The sequence below is a fragment of the Scyliorhinus torazame genome, chromosome 1 (genome assembly GCF_047496885.1).
Source record: "Scyliorhinus torazame isolate Kashiwa2021f chromosome 1, sScyTor2.1, whole genome shotgun sequence".
Taxonomy (NCBI): domain Eukaryota; kingdom Metazoa; phylum Chordata; class Chondrichthyes; order Carcharhiniformes; family Scyliorhinidae; genus Scyliorhinus; species Scyliorhinus torazame.
This window is the reverse complement of record NC_092707.1, coordinates 393,667,073-393,690,142: the sequence shown is the minus strand read 5'-3', so window position 1 is coordinate 393,690,142 and position 23,070 is coordinate 393,667,073. Positions and strand designations below refer to the sequence as shown.

Below are 23,070 nucleotides of genomic sequence, written 5' to 3'. Positions count from 1 at the left end.
ATGCTGAAGCATTTCGGAATGATGTAAAGCTCTACTTACACATTTGTCTTCAGATCCTGTGGCCAAGTATCTCCCACAGGGACTCAGGGAAATCCTGCAGGGATGGCAACGATTGTGGTGCCCTTCATATCGACGCACAGATCTGAAATAATATCATTTACCATCAATGAATAGCTCTAATTTCACTCTAGATTACATTTGTGCTCTTGATGAGCTGAGAGTTAACTTTTTTCAGTAATTATGATCCAGAAACATTTCCTGTGAGGTGTTAATGGAAATGTTAAGAAGTAGATTTTGCAGCCCAGCAGGCTTTTATTTCCCCTATAAATACTTTGCAGCTTCTTTGACAAGGATGTTGCACTAACTCCATCTTCTACACTGTCATGTTCACAGCTGGAATGGAGATCCGCTATTTTCCATAACACTCATAAAAGCTGAAACTGAAGGGGGTGACATTTCCCAGTTCTGTAGAGACAGGCTTGGAGAGAGGGTAGGGCCTGAGAAAATAGAGGGGAGCCCCCAACACATTCTTGCCCGTGAGGAACTTTCCCAGGGCCGGGTTCTAAACACAATCGGTGACCCATTCAACGGAGGCAGGCAGCCAATTAGGGCAACAAAGGCTCTAATTAGGAGTCAATTTATGACAATGCCCATATTTTCCCACTGTCTAAGCACCCTCCCTCGCCGTCCCCAAACCATGGGCAGGATTGTCCGTGTGTCCCCGCCACGTGTTTGGTGGATGCAGCCCACCATTGTTTAAATCCATAGAAAATAGAAGCAGGGGGCCATTCAGGCCTTCGACTTTGCTCCATCATTCATTATGACCACAGCTGATCATGGCTGTCAATGTGGTTTCCTGTTGAATCCACCCCTTGCCGCCGGGAAACCCACAGTGGAGGTGCACCACCGGAAGATCTCGCCCACGTGAATGGTCAGAAAATTCCGGCAATTGTCTAGAGGCTGCCAGTTTATTTGCGGTGGTCTCCCGGTGACAGGTCGAGTGACCATCAGAGCCACAGACTTCATGCGCCAGTGATGGACCCTCGGGGATGATATGCCACAACCGTATCTGTCACTACTGCTGCCAGAGGGTTTCCCCTCCACCCAGTAGCCTCTACCGGCTTCAGGAACTTTATCTTAAGACTTCATTGCAGGCAGTCAAGAGCACCTTAAGGCTGAGGTGCCCAGCACCCTTGTCTGCCTGCCTCAGCAGTGCCCACATCTCCCAGCAAGGCTGCTGGCCTGACATCACTGAAAATTGCTGATTGGCTTTGAACCGCGAGAACTGTTCATCCCACCCCACCGTCCTTAATAGGATGGCTAATACGGGCAGGGCCAACTAGCAAGCTGCCTCCCAGAAGGGTGAGCCAGCAAGTGAGCTCATGACATGAGCAGGCTCGGGACACCCATAAGAATACAAAATCAGGGTCCAAACACCCGCTGGGAGCCCAAATGAGGAAGTAATTCCCAATCCTGAGGCTTGGGAATCGCCCCCCCCCCCCCCCCCCCCCCCCCCCCCGCAGCACAATCTAGCCAGCCTCCCCACCCCGGGACTTTCTGGGGCACCCCCTGTCCTTCCAGTATGGGAATGACCTGAACCCGCCCCCCACCACCCCTCCCCCAATACCCCACCCACTAAAGAACCCCCAAAAAAGAGAGCACCCACAGACCCCCTAAATAAAGAGAGCCATGCCAGAGTGTCTAAATAAAGAGAACACCAGCCAGAGACCCTTTAAATAAAGAGACCCCTAAATCATAGAATTTACCATGCAGAAAGAGGCCATTCAGCCCATCGAGTCTGCACCCGCCTCTGGAAAGAGCACCCTACTTAAGCCCATGCCTCCTCTGTATCCCCGTAACTCCCACCTTACCATTTGAATGCTAAGAGACAATTTATCATGGCCAAACCACCTAACCTGCACATCTTTGGACCGTGGGAAGAAACCGTAGCACCCGGAGGAAACCCACAAGGGAGGAGATTCACAAGGGCCCAGAGAATATGGTGCCTCTGTTAATCGGATGCAAATGGTCCTTAATGACTCATTCGCATCCTCTTGTTGGCGCGGGGCACGAATCTCGATCCATCACCAATGGGATCCGGGGCATCGGGCGCCGATCCCGTTTCCGCCCCAACGCTGGATTCTCTGCCGCATTGGGAACTCTGCTACCGATGGCGCGAGACGTAGGATCCAGCCCACTGCTTACCAAGAGTGCTTGAGGAGACTTTTCGCCATTTCTTGGGCCTTACTATCGGCATTGAAAAATGCTTTTAATCTCACAGTCAGCCTTTTTCTACATTCTGCATTACCCAGAAAGGTATTCTATTTCAGAAAGCTATTAGATAATAAACGCTTCAGCTTTCATAAGCTTAAGAAACAGATGTGTTAGAGATGAAGAGGGAAATCCAGTTGTGGAGACTGAGACACGTGCTAAATAAATATTTAAGCAGCAGGTTTTTTATATACAAAGATCAATGTGAGAATGCAGTTGCACTATGGGAGATGTGAGGAAATTGTTCATATAATAGAAAGGAATTCTTTCCATAAAAGTGAGCAGAATTCAAAATCAATAAATATCTGGAATTGATGGCACTGCACCAGAGGACAGTAAAGGAAATCAGAATCAGAATCACAGTCTCTAACCACAGATTGTCAAATATTTTTAGATATTGGGCGTTATCCATCGGCCGAAACAAGGGCTGGACATGGCCGGTAGATCCCGGGAGAGGCCTCCACTGGGATTGCTCTGGAAGGAGGGGCAGGATCAAAAGGGAGGCAGGGGGCTGAGCGGAAGTGGCGGTGGAAACAGGTCAGAAGAGAGATCGAAAAGAGTTGATCTGGGAGGAGAAGCAATCACAAGGGAGGCAGAGTGGAGAACAGCGACTGTAGAGCACGCCTCCTGGTTCCGCTTAAAAGTAAGCACATTTTAAAAAGTTGCCTTTTTGCTGGCAGTCTCTTTATGAACTGTTTGTATTCTTCTCACGTTCAGTTAACTGATAATTACGCAGGTTATTAAATCATTGAGTATGTTTTATGATAGAGGTTATCTAAATTGTGACCTGAACTCTTGATATTTGAGCCTTCGAAACTAGGGTAACAAAATGTATTTGCGCTTATATTTCTCATGTATGTCCATGTCCATGTATGTTTCATTCATTTCATTCATGTCAGCTATGAAACATGTGTATGTATACAAAGGTGCCTACTTACATTCATACCACCTGTGAGATCACTGAGCTATTTTTGCTCATTCTCTTCCAGCTCTGTCAGACCTGGAAGACTGCGTTCACTCACTCAGCAACCTACATCCAATTGTCGGCTCTTCAATAACTTTTAAACATATTCTTTCATGGGATATGTTGGCTGCAAGTCACAAATTTAGACCCACTGGCAGCTTTTGAAGGACTAATGCTCACCCTGAAAGGGGAAGTTGCCATGCCATTGTTCAGCAGAAGGGAGTGCCTGATTGGTTGCATTACATGCACAAAAGGCAAGACCAGCATTTGATGCCCATCTCTAATTGCTCTTCAACTGAATGACCTGCTCGGCCAATAGAGGGGCACTTAAGAGTCAACTACGTTGCTGTAGATCTGGAGCCACATGTAGGTGAAACCAAAAAAGGATGGCAGATTTCCTGCCCTAGAGGACATAATAATAATCTTTATTAGCGTCACAAGTAGGCTTACATTAACACTGCAATAAAGTTACTGTGAAAATCCCCTAGTCGCCACATTCCGGCGCCTGTTTGGGTACATTGAGAGAGAATTCAGAATGTCCAATTCACCTAACAAGCACGTCTTTCAGGACTTGTGGGAGGAAACCGGAGTACCCATTGGAAACCCACGCAGACTCGGGGAGAACGTGCAGACCCCACATAGACAATGACCCAAGCCGGGAATCAAACCCGGGACCCTGGCCCTGTGAAGCAACTATGTTAACCACTGTGCTACCGTGCTGTCCAATTCACCACAGCGGGCTGGGACGAAGTCGCCAGACTGGTCAGGGCCACAGGGGTGCAGAGGAGAACTGCACAGCAATGCAGAAAACACATGAACGACTTTATCCGTGCTGTCAGAGTAAGTGAGCCCTCTACTCTTTAAATTCATCTCACCAATGTCTGAATCTGTTATGGAACACGGGTGTCAATGGCAAGGGCAGCATCCATGCTGCCTATCCGTAAATGCCCTTGAAAAGGTGCTGGGGTGCTGTGTCATTGCCCCACTGCAGTTCATGTGGTATGCTGGGAGGGAGGCAACCTCCGGTGTTACCTTGCTCCCATCTGTCACCTTTGAGCCTCCACCTTCACCTTGGGGTCCATCACTGTCACACTTCATATGCTTCCCTCCACGATGAGCCCACAGCTGTCACAGTCCCCTTGCTCACCCTGATCCTGCCCATTCCCAAGATCCGTGTCATACATCTTGTCCCCTCCAGCGGCTCCCTAGACAAGGCCTACTGCTGGCACAGACGGTCCCCCATCCTTCTCACCTTACTGCCTCCCATGCCCCCTCTCACAGTTAGAATGCCCTTCTCAAGGGCGTTTAGGGATAGGCAGCACCGATGCTGCCATTGCCATTGACACCCGCGCACCCTCCATTGTCCCCCCAACATTCCAGCAGAGAACACACAGACCCCTCCCTCTAAACATCTCCTCCCAACACCCTTCAAGGCTGCCTGGTCCCTGGGTTCTGCCCCTCCCCCCTCCAGTTAAAGGCTCCATGGTTACCCATTCCCACTTCAAGGCTCCTGGGTTTATTCACTCCTTCTTTGTCTTCTGACTCCCTCACCCTTTGTTGTCCAGCAGTCCCTAGATGACAATATCTCCATGTGGTCCGCTGCTGATCCAGGCCTCAGTTTTTCAGGTAAGCGCTCTCACGCGCCACACTGGTCCGGTCGTGAATCGGACCGGCATGAATTCCCACTGGCGGGGCAGAGAATGTTATGGGTCAGGAGGGTGGGGGGGCTGTGTGTGAGTGAACACCCCAGTCTGATACTGATTCGAATACAATTAATGTTATGCTAATTCACTTTCCGACGACCGGCAGCGGGAATGGCAACCCACCCTTATCGCGTCATGGCAGCCGGGACTGCAAGTCGCCACCATCATTTCTCGCTGTCGGGAAGCCGATTTGGGGGAAAATAATTTTTTGTTTTGAGACTTTAAACCCCTTTTTGTTCACTTTCGGGCATTTTGGATGAGGCGTTGTGATGTAAGGTTCCTCTGCGACTGTAACTGTGTCCACCCGGTAGGAGTCATCATAGGCAAGGTCATCGTTTTCGGCCAGGTAATCACTGAATATTGATTGGCGGTTCATAGATGCCACGTTCCGAACGTCGCAGAGTCTTAGTTGTTGTCTGTGGAAGTCATCTGTAGCACAGCTCGTGGTACCATGTAGTGTTACCAGCGTGGTCGATACCACGTGTTACTCAATCCTTGGCTGATGGTGAGGTCCTCTGAATCTTGTTGAAGACTCAAACCCGTGCAGTAACAACAAAGGTTTATTGAGTAACTATAACTATTAATGCGTGAGTTCTTTACCTTAACATGGGAACTGGGAATTGGATAACAAGATTTAACAATTGTAACTAAATGTAACTCCACTAACTATCTATGTGATTCTGATGTTTCCCTGTTCACAGCACACCCGAGAGAGAGCCAGAGACCCCGTGTGGCTGCCCTTTATACCCCTGTTGGTCCAGCCCTCTGGTGATCATGTGGTGCTGCTACCTACCCATTATCCCCTTGTGTGCATGCACCGACAGAAATCACCACAGATTTCTTTCCTCCAGTCATATTCTCCGCCCCCGCTCGCCTGCCATGAAACCTGCCGCTGGCAGGAGGAGAAAATTCCTGCCTTTGTTAAGCACAGCATTCCAGGCGAACAATATAGTAGTTTGAACGATCAATGGGATTGTTGTGCCTGAGAAACGCATGACAATTTATACAATGGTGTGGGTGCAGAAGTCGCAGTAAAAACTAAATTCATATTCCCACTGGTGTCACACAATAAAATTAGATCATCAGCTTCCTCCAATCACTTTGTTGACTTAAAAAAGAATAAACTACAAAAAATTCATTGATAACATAATTTATGTAAAATAAATAAGATCTGTCATGGCGAGGAGTCAAATACAATGCCTATTCCTTCTCAAGAGACATAACTCCACTGCAGCAGTCAGTTCAGTTTTGGAGACATTTGTCATATCCACCCATTTGTCAATACGCATCCTCTATTCAACAATCTTTCAGAAACAGGACCATTTTTTAACAGGATCAAGAGATATGCTATATTATGTACACACATAAGGTAACGCACAGCTTTGATCTGCCAAGAGGGCAATAATTTAGAGCAACACTAACAGGACCTCTTGGTAAGGCAGTCATAAATCACTAGGATCTTAAAGGGTTTATTCAACAATGTGACAGTGAAACCCATGGCAGACTGAATGAAACACTCATTATCCAGAAAAAATAATTGTGATTTCAATTACGCCTTTGTCCCTTTGGGTATAAGGTTCTGGATTGATCTTTGAAAAGATTTAAGTGATGCTCCCGCAATGGTTCAGACAGCATGCAGCTGAGGCACACAGTCTGAACGGTCTCAGGTTCGATTTCTGGTCTGCTCGACGTTAGTTGGGATTGTCACAGTGGCACTCCAATGGTGCTCAGGACTCTTGGCTAGAATAGGCCGACCAGTCAGCGTCATCTTCTGCGATGGGCGAGTACATGCATCAGGTCCAACTTGACTTTAATGCCCCCATGAAGAGGGCGGCATCAAATGATATCATAAATGCAGAACGGCCATTTAAGCAAATTACCACTGTGTTGTTAACTGTGGAACTCTAAACCTGCAAGATTAAATGACTTCAAGCAAAAAGGTGGGAAGAGTATCAACAAAATGGAAGATAATTGCATAATGTCTTTCTTTTTAGTCGAATTAGATAAATATTAACTGTACACTTTCTCCCAAAAAAGGTACAAATACAGCGACTGATTCATTCAGGAACCGTCTTTTGGCAACAAATTATTTGCTCCTTCTTGACCATAACCTCAGCATGGTGAAGAGACTTGTACACCTCCATGGCCTGGAGCTCGGAAGACCCAAGGGTCTAGGCTACACAATTAGTGGTCATAACGTAATGGTTGCCACCCAAGCGCAATCTGGCCATCCTACATGATGGAATTGAATTTTGAGCTATGAGGATCCCCACTACAGCAATATCCACTGCTGTGCTATAAGGTGAAGGGCACTGGGAAATTCGCTCTTTGTACTCAAATATGGCATACAAAAGCTTGCCAACCATCTTGCTTTGGCATGGCTTTGGGACCTGACCTGAGAGTGGAATTGATTCAAAACACTTTCACATATTCATTCCAGAGTAGGCTTCGTCTTTGCGGAAGAAGTTAGAAAATAGAAGCTCTCTAAACTGATGGTTGACTGATGGAACAGCAGCGAGTGATGCTGGAAGCATGACTGAAAACTTGACAGGCGGCCTGTGTTAGGAAAATAAAGGTAGTTTTAAAGGATTTATATTTGTCTTGGCAAACATTAGGAATCAGGTACAGTTTTAAGTGGGTTTAATTTAATGTTTCTCCGTATGGAAGGGTAAAACCTATAGTAGCACAGTGGACAGTATTATTGCTTCACAGTGCCAGACTCCCAGGTTTGATTCCCGGCTTGGGGCACTGTCTGTGCGGAGTCAGCACGTTCTCCCTGTGTCTGCGTGGGTTTCCTCCGGGTGCTCCGGTTTCCTTCCTCAAGTCCTGAAAGACGTGCATGTTAAGTAATTTGAACATTCTGAATTCTCCCTCTGTGTACCCAAACAGGCGCCGGAGTATGACGACTAGGGGATTTTCACAGTAACTTCATTGCAGTGTTAATGTAAGCCTACATCTGACAATAATAAAGATTATATATAGTTATGATTTATGTTGGACAAAGGTGTTTGTATGTGTGGGTGTTGGTTCAGTTCCAACTGTGTTTCTATTGTGCTTGGAGAGGGCTATGATGTGAAGAATAAATACACCAGTAGTGGTTGCTTAGCACCTTGGACCTTTTACAGTAGAGAGGCTTTTAAGTTTTAGTTTAGTTAATGTGATTGCAGTTGGAGTCAGGACATTAGGGAGTGAACAGCTCTGAACTCTGCCAGGAGAAGCTGGACAGGACAAGGGAGTTGCAAAGATGCAGACTTCCGAAGAACAAGATGCAATCTAGGTAACCAGGGAACTGGGAAAGAAAGAAAGTTTAAGACACCTAAAGTTAACAGAACAGAGACCAAGGTATGGTTGAGAAGAATTCAAGGAAGAGTAAAAAAAGTGTTCTGAGTTAAAAAGACAATTGCAGTAACCAGATTTAAAGAGGAGCAGCAGCCTTCAAAGGTAAATCAAATGTCTGATGCCATGTGAATACCATCTGGGAATCAAGAGTTAAAGCAATCGTGAGCAGTTTGCACAGCAGCCAAGCCAAATAAATCCTAAAGGAGTCAGTGTAAAATCCTGGACTGGATTCACTATTAAAAGTCAAGCAGAAGCTTTGTTTAGAAGCGTAATTTGGAAAACCTGGACTAGATTTCAGAATGCAAATCATTAAGGAAAAGCATAATTTAAAAGAAGACTTACAAGTGTGATTTTTGAAAGTGGGATTTGAATTTGCTCACGTGGAAGCCAGAATTCAGTGAGACAAGGTGACACACTGTATAAGAATCATCTAGGGGGATTTTCATGATAAATCCTCAGACATTCATTTGGGTTCAGAGAGGAATGTGTCTTACCAGAGTCATCTTGGGTGCTTAAAAGTGACTTTTTGTGTTGATGAGACCATTATATCTTAAGATATACTTTGTAATCCATGTTAATCTTTAAATCTGTGTACATTTGTTAAGGTGAGGGGGAGGAAAGGAGTATTGAATAGTAATTCAACGTTTGATGTTTAATAAATGTTTATTTTCTTGTTCTTAAAACTAATTAGTGGTCCTGTGACTCTATTCCTCCACATTTTTTTTAAAGTTACAGTCTTTCGAGGGTTCAATTCTGGGATCTTCCCGTCCAGTTTTCGCATCACCTGGGATTGTAACAGCCCGAGATCTGGATATCTTATATTACAGCAAATGCAGCAGCCCAGGGGATTGTGAGGCCCCATTATGGCTTGCTCTACATGGAGGTTCCTGAAAATTAGGAGGAAAATATCACCTGAAATTTTTAGAAAGCACTGGCCAGAGCAGACAGAGTGTGACAGAGAATATTGGATGCATTGGCGGTCACCTTCCAGAATTCTATAGACTCTGGAGCAGTCCTTACAGATTGGAGGGTGGCAAATGTAACCTCACTGTTTAAAAAGGGAGGGAGGACTTCCGGGTGCGGCTATGCAGAGCTAGGTCGCATATTCGGTAGCTCCCGCTTGGAACGGACTTTTGGGCTCTTTTGCAGGGCCCCCACGGCATTTGTTTGACATTTCCCGGTGTGGCAAGAGGACTGCAACACTCCCCTGATGGTGTCCCCCAGGAGTGTTGTGTCTTTTGGCTGCCAGGCCCGGCAGAAGCAGTGGAAGATTTGGCTGCAACAGGATAAACAGCGTTTGCAGCATGCAAGCGGGAGAAGGGCAAGCTTAAAGCTGCAAACTGTCCTGAGGACCTTTATCAAAAGTCAATTCTAACAGCAGAGGGAACAACTGTGAAAAGATCTCACCAGGGCCACTGAAGAAGCGGGGACGAGGCTTCCGGTGGCGGCCATGGAGGAGTAGGTCACGCATTCGGCAGCTCCCGTCTGGAACGGACACTTAGACCTTTTTCAGGAGTTTCCACGGACATTTTGGGGCAGATTGGTGAAGCGAACACTGCTAAAAGGATTCCCTCTCGAGACTTTTGGGCTCTTTTCAGGGCCCCCAAGGGCACCTTTTCGACGTTTCCCGGTGTGGGAAGGAGTTAATAATAGTTCCCCGTCAGTATATGGCTTAGGAGGCAGTGCTGCACAGGAAGGGGGTGAAGTTTGGCATGTTGCAGCCGGCGCGATTGTGGGTTACCTACAAGGACCGGCACCATTAATTTGAGTCTCTGGAGGAGGCGTGGGCCTTTGTTCAGGCCGAGAAACTGGACACAGACTGAGGGTTGGGATGGGCGATTGGGGACTGCGGTGGATATGTTATGCCTATTTTTGGTTCGGGGGGGGGCCTTTGCATTATTTTGGGTTTCTTTTTCTCTGTGTTTTTCTCTTTCGGGTTGGGGAGGGTGGATGGGGCGGGTTGGGCACTGTTTTGGTTGGTGGCGGGGCCTGGTAGGTGGAGAGCGCGGGATTTTTTTCCCGCACCGAAGACTGGGGGGGACGGGACCGGGGCGGGGAAGCGAGGATTGTTTCCCGTGCTTAGAACGGAGGGGGAGAGCCTGTGAATGGGGAGCGGGAGAGGAGGGTGTGCCACACAATGGGAGGAGTCGCAGGGGAGGCGGGTGTGGCCGGGGTCAGCAGGAGTCAGCTGACTTGCGGAAGTGCAATGTGGGGAGTAAACCAGCTAGGATGGGTCCTAGCCAGGGGGGGGGGAATCGAGTTGCTGCTGCTAAGATCAAGGAGGAGCTGGAGAAAGTGGGGTGGGTCAAGACGGGGGTATGCCGCTGTGGGGAACGGGCCGGGTGTGGGGTGCGGGCGCGTGGCTGGCTGAGGAGGGGTCATGGCTAGTCGGCGGGGGAGGGGGGCGGGTAGCCCCCCTAATCCGGCTGATAACCTGGAATGTAAGGGGACTGAATGGGCCGGTTAAGCGGGCCCGCGTGTTCGCGCACCTGAAGGGGCTCAAGGCGGATGTGGTTATGCTCCAGGAGACACACCTGAAGGTGGCAGACCAGGTAAGACTGAGGAAAGGGTGGGTAGGTCAGGTGTTTCACTCGGGGCTAGATGCCAAAAATCGAGGGGTGGCGATCTTGGTGGGAAAGAAGGTGTTATTCGAGGCGTCGAGCATTGTGGCAGATAATGGCGGTAGGTACACAATGGTAAGTGGTAAGTTGCAGGGAGAGAGGGTGGTACTGGTCAATGTGTATGCTCCGAACTGGGACGATGCGGGTTTTATGCGGCATATGTTGGGTCGGATCCCAGACTTGGAAGTGGGGGGCCTGATAATGGGGGGAGACTTTAACACGGTGTTGGATCCTGCACTGGATCGCTCCAGGTCTCGGACGGGTAGGAAGCCGGCGGCGGCTAGAGTGTCGAGAGGATTTATGGACCAAATGGGAGGGGTAGACCCTTGGAGATTTGAAAGGCCGGGGGCTAGGGAATTTTCATTCTTCTCACATGTCCATAAGGCTTATTCTCGAATCGACTTTTTCATTTTGAGTAGGGCGCTGATAGCGAGAGTAGAGGATACCGAGTATTCAGCAATAGCCATTTCGGACCACGCCTTGCATTGGGTGGACTTGGAGATGGGGGAGGAGAGGGACCAGCGCCTGCTGTGGCGCTTGGAGGTGGGGCTGTTGGCGGACGAGGAGGTGAGCGAGCGGGTCCGAGGAAGTATAGAGAGGTACTTGGAGACCAACGACAACGGGGAGGTCCGAGTGGGGATAGTATGGGAGGCACTGAAGGCGGTGGTGAGGGGAGAGCTGACATCCATCAGGGCCCACAAGGAGCGGAGGGAGCAGGGGGAGAGGGAGAGGCTGGTGGGGGAGATGGTGAGGGTAGACAGGAGGTATGCGGAAGAACCTGAGGAAGTATTGTTGAGGAAGAGGCGCAGCCTCCAGGCCGAATTCGACCTGGTGACCACCAGGAAGGCGGAGGTGCAGTGGAGGAAGGCCCAGGGGGCGGTCTACGAGTATGGGGAAAAGGCAAGCCGGATGCTGGCGCATCAGCTTCGGAAGCGGGATGCAGCTAGGGAGATCGGGGGAGTTAAGGACAGGGGAGGGAGCGTGGTGCGGAGTGGGGTTGGCATCAATGGGGTCTTCAGGGACTTTTACGAGGAATTGTACCGATCCGAGCCCCTACGGGAGGAGGGAGGGATGGGCCGTTTCCTGGACCAATTGAGGTTTCCAAAGGTGGAAGAGGGACTGGTGGCGGGACTGGGGGCCCCGATTGGGCTGGAGGAGCTGATCAAAGGGATAGGAAGCATGCAGGCGGGGAAGGCACCGGGGCCGGACGGTTTCCCGGTCGAGTTCTATAAAAAATATATGGACCTGTTGGGCCCGCTGTTAGTTAGGACCTTTAATGAGGCAAGGGAGGGGGGGCTTTACCCCCGACGATGTCCCGGGCACTGATCGCCTTGATCCTGAAGCGGAACAAGGATCCCCTGCAATGTGGGTTTTACAGACCGATTTCCTTGCTAAATGGAGATGCCAAGGTGCTGGCGAAGGTCTTAGCCACGAGGATTGAGGATTGTGTGCCGCAGATCATCCATGAAGACCAGACGGGGTTTGTGAAGGGGAGACAGTTGAACGCGAATGTGCGGAGGCTTTTGAACGTTATCATGATGCCGGCGAGGGAGGGGGAGGCGGAGATAGTGGTGGTGATGGACGCTGAGAAAGCCTTCGATAGGGTAGAGTGGGGGTACCTGTGGGAGGTGCTGAAGAGGTTCGGGTTTGGGGAGGGATTTGTCAGGTGGGTTAGGCTGTTGTACGAGGTCCCGGTGGCGAGTGTGGCCACAAATAGGAGGAGGTCCGAGTACTTTCGGTTGCACCGAGGGACGAGACAGGGGTGTCCCCTGTCCCCCCTGCTCTTCGCACTGGCGATTGAACCCCTGGCTATGGCACTGAGAGAGTCGAGGAACTGGAGGGGGTTGGTGCGGGGTGGGGAGGAGCACAGGGTGTCGCTTTATGCGGACGACCTGCTGCTGTATGTGGCGGACCTGGTGGGAGGAATGCCAGAGGTAATGAGGATGCTTAGGGAATTCGGGGACTTTTTGGGGTACAAGCTCAATATGGGGAAAAGTGAGCTGTTCGTAGTTCAGCTAGGGGACCAGGAGAGGGGGACTGGCGAGCTCCCACTAAAAAGGGCGGAGAGGAGTTTCAGATATTTGGGGGTCCAGGTGGCCAGGAGCTGGGGGGCCCTGCATAGGCTTAACTTTACAAGGCTGGTGGAGCAAATGGAGGAGGAGTTCAAGAGGTGGGACGCGTTGCCGCTGTCCCTGGCGGGTAGGGTGCAGTCAATCAAAATGACGGTGCTCCCAAGGTTTTTGTTCCTGTTCCAGTGCCTCTCCGTGTTTATCCCGAAGGCTTTTTTCAGGCGGGTTAACAGGAGTATAATGGGGTTTGTGTGGGCGCGAGGGACTCCGAGGGTGAGAAGGGTGTTCCTGGAGTGGAGTAGAGATAGGGGGGGCTGGCGCTGCCCAACCTCTGTGGGTACTACTGGGCCGCCAATGCGACAATGGTGCGCAAGTGGGTGATGGAGGGGGAGGGGGCTGCATGGAAGAGGCTGGAGACGGCGTCCTGTGTGGGTACGAGTCTGGGGGCGCTGGCAACGGCGCCGCTGTCGCTCCCTCCAAGGAGCCCGGTGGTGGTGGCGGCCCTCAAAATTTGGGGGCAGTGGAGGCGGCATAGGGGGGAAGTTAGGGCCTCGGCGTGGACCCCATTACGGGGGAACCACCGGTTCGCCCCAGGAAGAACAGGTGGAGGGTTTTCGGGGTGGCACAGGGCAGGCATACAAAAGTTAGGGGACCTGTTTGTGGACGGGAAGTTCGCGAGCTTGGGTGAGCTGAAGGAGAAGTATGGGCTCCCCCCGGGGAACACCTTCAGGTACTTACAGGTAAGGGCGTTTGGCAGACGGCAGGTGGTGGAATTCCCACGGCTACTGCCACACACAGTACAGGACAGGGTGCTCTCGGGGGGGGTGGGTGAGATTGGGGAAGATCTCGGAAACTTACCAGGTGATGCAGGAGGAGGAGGAGGCCTCGGTGGTGGAGTTGAAAGGTAAGTGGGAGGAGGAGTTGGGAGAGGAGATCGAAGAGGGGACGTGGGCAGATGCCCTAGGGAGGGTGAACTCTTCCTCTTCATGCGCGAGGCTCAGCCTCATACAGTTTAAGGTGCTGCACAAGGCACACATGACCGGGACAAGGATGAGCAGGTTCTTTGGGGGTGAGGACAGGTGTGTTAGGTGCTCAGGGAGCCCAGCAAATCACACCCATATGTTCTGGGCATGCCCAGCGCTGGAGGAATTTTGGAAGGGCATAGCGAGGACGGTGTCGAGGGTGGTAGGATCCAGGGTCAAACCGGGCTGGGGGCTCGCAATATTTGGGGTGGCAGAGGAGCCGGGAGTGCAGGAGGCAAAAGAGGCTGGAATTCTGGCCTTTGCGTCCCTGGTAGCCCGGCGGAGGATTCTCCTTCAGTGGAAAGATATGAGGCCCCCCAAGTGTGGAATCCTGGATCAGCGTTATGGCAGGGTTCATTAAATTGGAGAGGGTGAAATTCGCCTTGAGAGGGTCGGTACAAGGGTTCTTTAGAACATAGAACATAGAACATTACAGCGCAGTACAGGCCCTTCGGCCCTCGATGTTGCGCCGACCTGTGAAACCACTCTAAAGCCCATCTACACTATTCCCTTATCGTCCATATGTCTATCCAATGGCCATTTGAATGTCCTTAGTGTTGGCGAGTCCACTACTGTTGCAGGGAGGGCATTCCACGCCCTTACTACTCTCTGAGTAAAGAACCTACCTCTGACATCTGTCCTATATCTATCTCCCCTCAATTTAAAGCTATGTCCCCTCGTGCGAGACATCACCATCCGAGGAAAAAGGCTCTCGCTGTCCACCCTATCCAATCCTCTGATCATCTTGTATGCTTCAATTAAGTCACCTCTTAACCTTCTTCTCTCTAACAAAAACAGCCTCAAGTCCCTCAGCCTTTCCTCATAAGATTTTCCCTCCATACCAGGCAACATTCTGGTAAATCTCCTCTGCACCCTTTCCAATGCTTCCACATCCTTCCTATGGCGGTGGCAACCATTCTTAGACTTTCTGGCAGAACGCTAGACATTGGTCAATGGCAGCAGGAGCTCGGGGGGGGGGGGGGGTTTACTTTATTTTTGTTTATGTTATTTACACTGGAAGGGTCTGAGGGGGTGTATACACCTGTTGTCTTAAGTCTGGGTGTTAATGTTAATTTATTATTTAGGTACGGGGGGAGGGGTTTGGGGGGTTGCTTTTTTAGATTGTGTTTTGTACTTAACCCTGTTGGGTTCTTTTTTCTTTCTCATTTTGTTATTGATATTTTATGAAAACCTTTAATAAAAATTATTTTTTTTTAAAAATGGAGGGAGATAAAAAGGGGAGAACTACAGACCAGGTAGCCTGACATCAGTAGTGGGGAAAATGCTAGGATCTATTATAAAGTACGTGATAAGGGAACCTTTGGAAACATTAACAGGATCGGACAAAGCCTGCATGGGTTTGTGAAAGACTTGCTTAACAAATCTACTGGAGTTTTTTTAAGGATGCAACCATAAACCAGTGGATGAGGTGCATTTGGACTTTCAGAAGGCTTTTGATAAGTTCCCTCATAAGAGGTTATTGGGCAAAATTAAAGCACATGTGATAGGGGGTAATGTATTGGCATTGATCGAGAATTGGTTGACAGACAGGAAACAGAGAGTGGGAATAAATGGGTGTTTTTCTGAGTGGCAGGCAGTGGCTGGTGAGTACCGCAGGGGTCAGTGCATTGGCCCCAGCTGTTCACGATATATATAAATGACCTGGATGAGGGAACCAAATGTAACATTTCCAAGTTTGCTGACAACACAAAACTGGGCGGAATTGTGAGTCGTGAGTTGTAATATTCTGGCGACTTGGGTTCAAATTCCACCTTGGCAGATGGTGAAATTTGAATTCAATAAATATCTGCAATTAAAAGTTTAATGACGGCCATGTAACCATTGTAGATTGTCGTAAAAACCCATCTGGTTCAGTCACGCCCTTACCTGACTTCAGACCAACAGCAATATGGTTACCTTGAATACCCTCTGAAATCACCTAGCAAGACACTCGGTAATAGTCAACCACTCCAAAGAAAACAAAAGAAAATGAAACCGGACGGACCATCCAGCATCGACCTAGAACAGCAAACCCAGCCCTGTCTACCCTGCAAAGTCCTCCTTGCTAACATATGAGGGCTTGTGCCAAAATTGGAAGAACTGTCTCATTGTGCTGAAAGGGATAGACTTTAAACAGATCTAGCAACTCAAGAATGGATATCTATGAAGTGCTGTGGGCTAGCAGCAGCAGCACAATTGTACTCAGCCACAACCTGTAACCTCATGGCCCAGCAAATCCCCCACTTTACCATTACCACCAAACTAGGAGCTCAACTCTAGTTCAAAGAAGAGTGCAGGAGGGCATGCCAGGAGCAACACCAGGCGTACCTAACAATGAGGTGTCAACCTGGTGAAGCTACAACACAGGACTATTTGTGTACCAAACAGCATGAGCAGAATGTAATAGACACGGCTAAGCAATCCTACAACCATCGGATCAGATCTAAGCTCTGCAGTCCTGCCACACCCAGTCAGGAATGGGGGACAATTAAACAACTCATTGGAGAATGAGGCTCCACAAATAATCTCATCCTCAATGATGGAGGAGCCCAGCATATCAGTGCAAAATATAAGGCTGAAGCATTCGCAACAATCTTCAGCCAGAAATGCCAATGATCCATCTTGGGAGGTCCCCAGCATCACAGATGTCAGTTTTCAGCCAATTCGATTCATGCATCATCAAGAAATGACTGAAGACACTGGATACTGCAAAGGCTATGGGCCTTGACGATTCCGGCAATAGCACTGAAGACTAGTGCTCCAGAACTTGCCGTGCCCCAATCCAAGCTATTCCAGTATAGCTACAACACTGGCATCTACCCCTCAATGTGGAAAATTGCCCAGGTATGTCCTGTACACAAGAAACAGGAAAAATCCAACTCGGCAAATTATCGCCCTATCAGTCTACTCTCAATCATCAGTAAAGTGATGGAAGGAGTCATTAACAGTGCTATCAAGCAGCACTTACTCATAAGAACCTGCTCAGTGACGCACAGTTTGGGTCCTGCCAGGATCAATCAGCTCCTGACCTCATTTGAGCCTTGGTTCAAACATGGACAAAACAGCTGATTGCCAGAGGTGAGGGGAGAGTGACTGTCCTTGATATCAAAACAGCATTTGACCGAGTATGACATCAAGGAGCCTTAACAAAACTGGAATTAATGCCAATCAGGTGGAAACGCTTTGCTGGTTGGAGTCATATCTAGCACAAAGATGGTTGTGATGATTGGAGGTCAATTATCTCAGCTGCAAGACATCATTGTAGGAGTTCCTCAGGATAGTGTTCTTGGTCCAACCACGTTCAGCTGCTTCATCAATGACCTCCCTTGTATTGTAAGGTCAGAAGGATGTTCACAGATGAGTACATGATGTTCAGCATCATTTGTGACTCCTCAGACAATGAAGCAGTCCATGTCCAAATGCAGCAAGACCAGGCTTGGGCTGACAAGTGACAAGTGGCAGTCATGCCACACAAGAGCCAGGCAATGGCCATCTTCAATAAGAGTGGATCTGATCACCATCCCTTGACATTCAATGACATTATCATTGCTAAATCCCCTCCTATCAACATCCTGGGAGTTACCATTGATCAGAAACTGAACTGGGCCAGCCATATAAATACTGCGGCTACCAGAGTAGGGCAAAGAATAGAAATCATGCGGCAAGTAACTCACTTCCTAACTTCCCAAAGCCTGTCCACCATCGACAAAGGAACAAGTCAGGAGTTTAATAGAATACTCTCCACTTGCCTGGATAGGTGCAGCACCAAAAATACTCAAGAAACTCAACACCAGGTGTTTCACACGGCTGCCACTGTTTGTTGGTGGTGGAGGGATTGAATGTTTGTGAAAGGGGTGTCAAATCAAGCGGGCTACTTTGTCCTGGAGCATCCCTCCCCGATGAACTGTACAAGTTCTATGCCCGCTTTGAACAGTCAACCAATACATCAGTGCCAACCGCCACAACAGCCTTGGACACATCCATACCCACTATTACAGCCTCGGAGGTAAGAGGTGCCTTCTTGACAGTAAACCCGCGGAAAGCGACGGGCCCCAACCGAGTCCCTGGGTGAGCACTCAGAGCCTGCACAGACCAGCTGGCGAGTATATTCGCAGATATCTTCACCACCTCACTCCTCCGCTCTGAGGTCCCCACCTCCTTCAAGAAGGCCACCATAATACCAGTATAATACCAGTACCAAAGAAGAACAAGGTAGCCTGCCTCAACGACTACCGACCGGTGGCCCTGATGTCTGTTACCAAGAAATGCTTTGAGTGGCTAGTCATGAGACAGATCAACACCAGTCTCCCAGACGGTCTCGATCCATTGCAGTTCGCCTACCGCGGCAACCGTATCCACAGCAGATGCTATCTCTCTGGACCTACTATCAACTCTCGAACATCTCGATAACAAGGACACCTATGTAAGACTGCTGTTCATAGACTACAGCTCCACCTTCAACACCATTATCCCAACAAGACTAATAACCAAACTCTGCAACCTTGGACTTGACCCCTTACTGTGTAGCTGGATCCTCAACTTCCTCACCAACAGACCCCAATCAGTCAGGATACGCAACAGCACCCCCTCCACAATATTTCTCAACACCGAGGCCCCGCAAGGATGTGTGCTCAGTCTTCTACTGTACTCCCTGTAGTGGAGATGCCGGCGTTGGACTGGGGTGAGCACAGTAAGAAGTCTTACACCACCAGGTTAAAGTCCAACAGGTTTGTTTCGATGTCACTAGCTTTTGGAGCGCTGCTCCTTCCTCAGGTGAATTCAGCTGAGGAAGGAGCAGCGCTCCGAAAGCTAGTGACATCGAAACAAACCTGTTGGACTTTAACCTGGTGTTGTAAGACTTCTTACTGTACTCCCTGAACACACGACTGTGGCGAGATTCAACTTCAATTCAATCTACAAGTTTGCAGATGATACGACTGTGGTGGGTCGTATCTCAAAGAACAACGAATCAGACTACAGAAGGGAGATAGATTGGTTGCATGGTGTACCAAAAACAACCTCTCTTTAAAGACCAACGAACTGATCATCGACATCAGGAAGCATAGCACGACACACACCCCTGTTGATACAACAGTCAAGAAAGCCGAACAATGTCTCTACTTCCTACGGAAGCTAAAGAAATTTGGCGTGTCTGCATCGACTCTCACAAACTTCTACAGATGTGCCATAGAGAGCATCCTATCTGGCTGCATTACAGCTTGGTATGGCAACTGCTCGGCCCAAAATCGCAAGAAACGACAGTTTAGTGAACTCAGCCCAAGGCATCACACAAGCTTGCCATCCTCCCATTGATTCTGTATACACCTCCCGCTGCCTTAGAAAGGCAGACAGCATTGCCAGAGACCCCTCACAACCACGCTTTGCCCTCTTCCAGACCGTTCCATCAGGCAGAAGACACCGAAGTCTGAAGCTCCGCACATCCAGACATGGGAACAGCTTGTTCCTCACAGTTATTAGACTCCTCAGCGACTCTCCCTTGCACTGTCTGTTCCCTGTAAGAACACTATTCACGACACCCTATGCTGCTCTTGTCTGGTCTTGTTTCGCACTGTAACAAATCACTATTTGTTGATGCACCACTGTCAATGTACTCTGTCGATTATTCTTTTGTCTACTATGTACGTACTGTGTGCGTTCTCTTGGCCGCAGAAAAATACTTTTCTCTGTACTTCGGTACATGTGACAATAAATATCTATCAATCAATCAATCAATGGATGCTGTTGAGCCTCTTGATTGTTGTTAGAGTTGCGCTCATCCAGGCAAGTGAAGAGTATTTCATCACACTCCTGACAAGGAACCTTAGTGAGTCCATGCAGCACCTTCCAAACTCATGACTACTACCACCTAGAAGGACAAGAGCAGCAGATGCCTGGGAACCCCGCCACCTGGAGGTTCCCCTCCAAGTCACTCACCATCCTGACTTGGAAATATGTCCCTATTCCTTCAGTCGCTGGGTCAAAATCCTGCAACTCCCTCACTAACAGCACTGTGGATGTACATACACCTCAGGGACAGCAGCGGTTCAAGAAGGCAGCTGATCAGCACTTTCTCAAGGGTAACGAGGAATGGGCAATAAATGCTGGTCTAGCCAGTGATGCCCACATCCCGTAAATGTTTAGATAACATTAGATTAACGGGATGAACTGGCTTCAAGTTACTTTGAAAGTCAAAACCATTCAAGTTTAGAAAGATGGGAGGAGATCTGGGCCGGGATTCTCTAAAAACGTGACTAAGTGTTGACGCCAGCGTAAACACCGGAGTGCTCTGCGCTGCTCCAGCTACCCTACGTGGCCCTGCACCGCTCGCTGCCGGCCGCTTACACGCCGGCGCCGCGCTACATGGCAGAGCCACACAGCGGGCCGGCGTGGAAGAAGGTTGGCCTCTCCCAGATCGCGCACGCCCGCCGATCGGTGGTCCTCAATCGCGGGCCTAGCCTTCGTGGAGGCCCCACCCGGAGACTGATCGCCCCGCCCCCCGCCAGGACGGCCACCGCAGCCACGCCATTGAGCTCCCGCCGGGTGCAATCATACGTGAACCCCACTGGTGGGAACTCAGCCGGTCGACCACGGAGAATCGCCGCGAGGGCCTTTTTCAACGGCTGCGTAGAAGCCACGTCACTGATTGTGTCCAAAAAAGAGACAGACTTTTTTTTAGATTTTAATGGCATCAAAGGATATGTGGAGGAAGTAGGAATATGGCATTGAAGTCGAGGATCAGCCATGATCATATTGAATAACAGAGCAAGCTCGAATGACCGAAAGGCCTACTCCTGCTCCTGGTTTCTATGTTTCTCAGTGGCAGTTCTGCGCATTGTATCGTGAAACAAAAGATTTGAATGAATTGGAAAAGATGCAGAAGAGTGTGAACAAACTATAGGGGAGAACATCCTGTGATGGTGACAGAGGGACGTTGTGAATAGCAACATGGAAAATTGGAGAGATTTCAGAAGCAGTGGATCTTAGATGAAGGAAGTAAATCTCTGCGATGCTCAGAGAAGGACAATCTAAGCTATACTATACAGACAAATAATCAATAGAGAGTCAGAACAAGCAGGCATAGGGTCTTCAAGATAAAAAATTATTTCCTCTTCAGTTCCACAATCTTGATTGTTACCTGGTCGCCTCTTCCACCTATGAAGTCTGCCATTGAATGGGGGCCTAACAATGCCCATGGCTTTTACAGAATAAATGCTTGTGTCAGCGTTAATATGAGAACTTTCAATCAATAATGCTGCTTCAGCTTTTAAACTTACAACCAAGCGTCTCAATAACCAGTCTGTACCCACAGCAATGCAAAGAATGTCACATCTGCTAGAATTCATGCATTGAGAGAGGTACAACCACAAAGCACCAAGGCATGATCTAAAATGTAGATGTGGCGAACAAATTTATCATATTTAACAGCAGTAGATTTTATATCCGATAACGTTAGATTAAGGGAATAAGCTGGATTCAAGTTACCTTGAAAGTCCAAACCATTCAGCGCAATATCCAGCTATCACAGTTAAAAATAAAGACTGCTTTCCAATTGGATAGATGGGTGCAAGAAGAATGATTTAATTGATCCCATACTGTGCAGAGACGAAACAAACACTTTACAATTCACATTAATGAATTGGCATTGGAATCTAACATAGAACATGGAACATAAATGCAGAAGGAGGCCATTCGGCCCATCGAGTCTGCACCGGCCTACTTAAGCCCTCACTTCCACAGTATCCCGGTAACCCAATAACTCCTGCTAACCTTTTTTGTTGGTCACTAAGAGAAATTTAACCTGGCCAATCGACCTAACCTGCACATCTTTGGGAGGAAACCGGAGCACCCGGAGGAAACCCACGTAGACACGGGAAGAACGTGCAGACTCCTAACAGTGACCCAGCGGGGAATCAAACCTGGGATCCTGGCGCTGTGAAGCCACAGTGCTATCCACTTCTGCTACTGTGCCGCCCCATTGAGCTGACATTTATTGCCCCTTTTATCCACCACTCTCCATGGTTCCATGGTCAACTCAGTGCCATCGGACACCAAATCGTGAAAACTTTCTCCAACTGGACATTAGAAAGATTGAAGCCATTATCTATGATCCCCGCCACAGATACCACTCCCGGGTCAATGACAAGGGCACTGACGATGACGGTAGCACATTAGTTAGCACAATTGCTTCACAGCTCCAGGATCCCAGGTTCGATTCCCGGTTTGGGTCACTGTCTGTGTGGAGTCTGCACGTTCTCCCCGTGTCTGCGTGGGTTTCCTCCGGGTTCTCCGGTTTCCTCCCACAGTCCAAAGATGTGCAGGTGGATTGGCCATGCTAAATTACCCTTAGTGTCCAAAACGATTAGGTGGGGTTACTGGGTTACGGGGATAGGGTGGAGGCGTGGGCTTAAGTAGGGACAATGCAGACTCGATGGGCCGAATGGTCTCCTTCTGCACTCTAAATTCTATGATTCTATGACTACATTCCCCTTTCCAAATTTCAGGCTAAAATAGATTGCATGGAATCGTGTCATCCTCTGTTGATCCATGCATCACAAAACCACACTATTGGCAAGAAAAGTCTTGTGGTTATATAGGTGGGGAGTTTGTACTGGAAAATGAAATTCTAATGATTTTTAAGTACTTAGTGTAAGTATCAAATACTGTCAAACCAGAGACATCTGATTACCCATGTGCTTCAGAGGAAAATCTGTATTTCATTTTCGCGGGATGTCTCCTTGAAAACCAAAGTGGATTGGGGAGTTTTCTGAAAGAGAATTAATTGGTTTCTAGATTGTGACATCATCAGGTTCCAAAAAATGCCCATTTAACCCAGAATTGCCATTGGATGAATCGTTAAGAAGCAAAGGGTAAATAGAAAACTAATTGTAGCGACGTTGGGTTTCTTCAGCCTGTCTATGTGGCAAACAATTAAGAATGCACTGATAATTTTTTTGTGTGAAAACAAGCAAGATCTCTCTGGATAGAACAATTTTCTATTTTGGCTAGTCCTTGCAGTGAAGCAGAACAGAAATTGTGCTACTGTGGACATTAAACAATTGGAAATTTCAAAGAGTTGATGTC

General features: G+C 48.7%; 1 protein-coding gene across 1 annotated transcript in view; it reads right to left on the bottom strand.

Moving 5' to 3' along the window:
• Positions 1-23,070, bottom strand: part of wdr27 (WD repeat domain 27) — a 775,220-nt gene that overhangs the window by 407,168 nt on the left and 344,982 nt on the right. Inside the window, exon 24 of the mRNA XM_072513130.1 lies at positions 40-142. Coding sequence (XP_072369231.1) covers positions 40-142 — 103 coding nt within the window. The remainder of the gene's footprint in view (positions 1-39; positions 143-23,070) is intronic.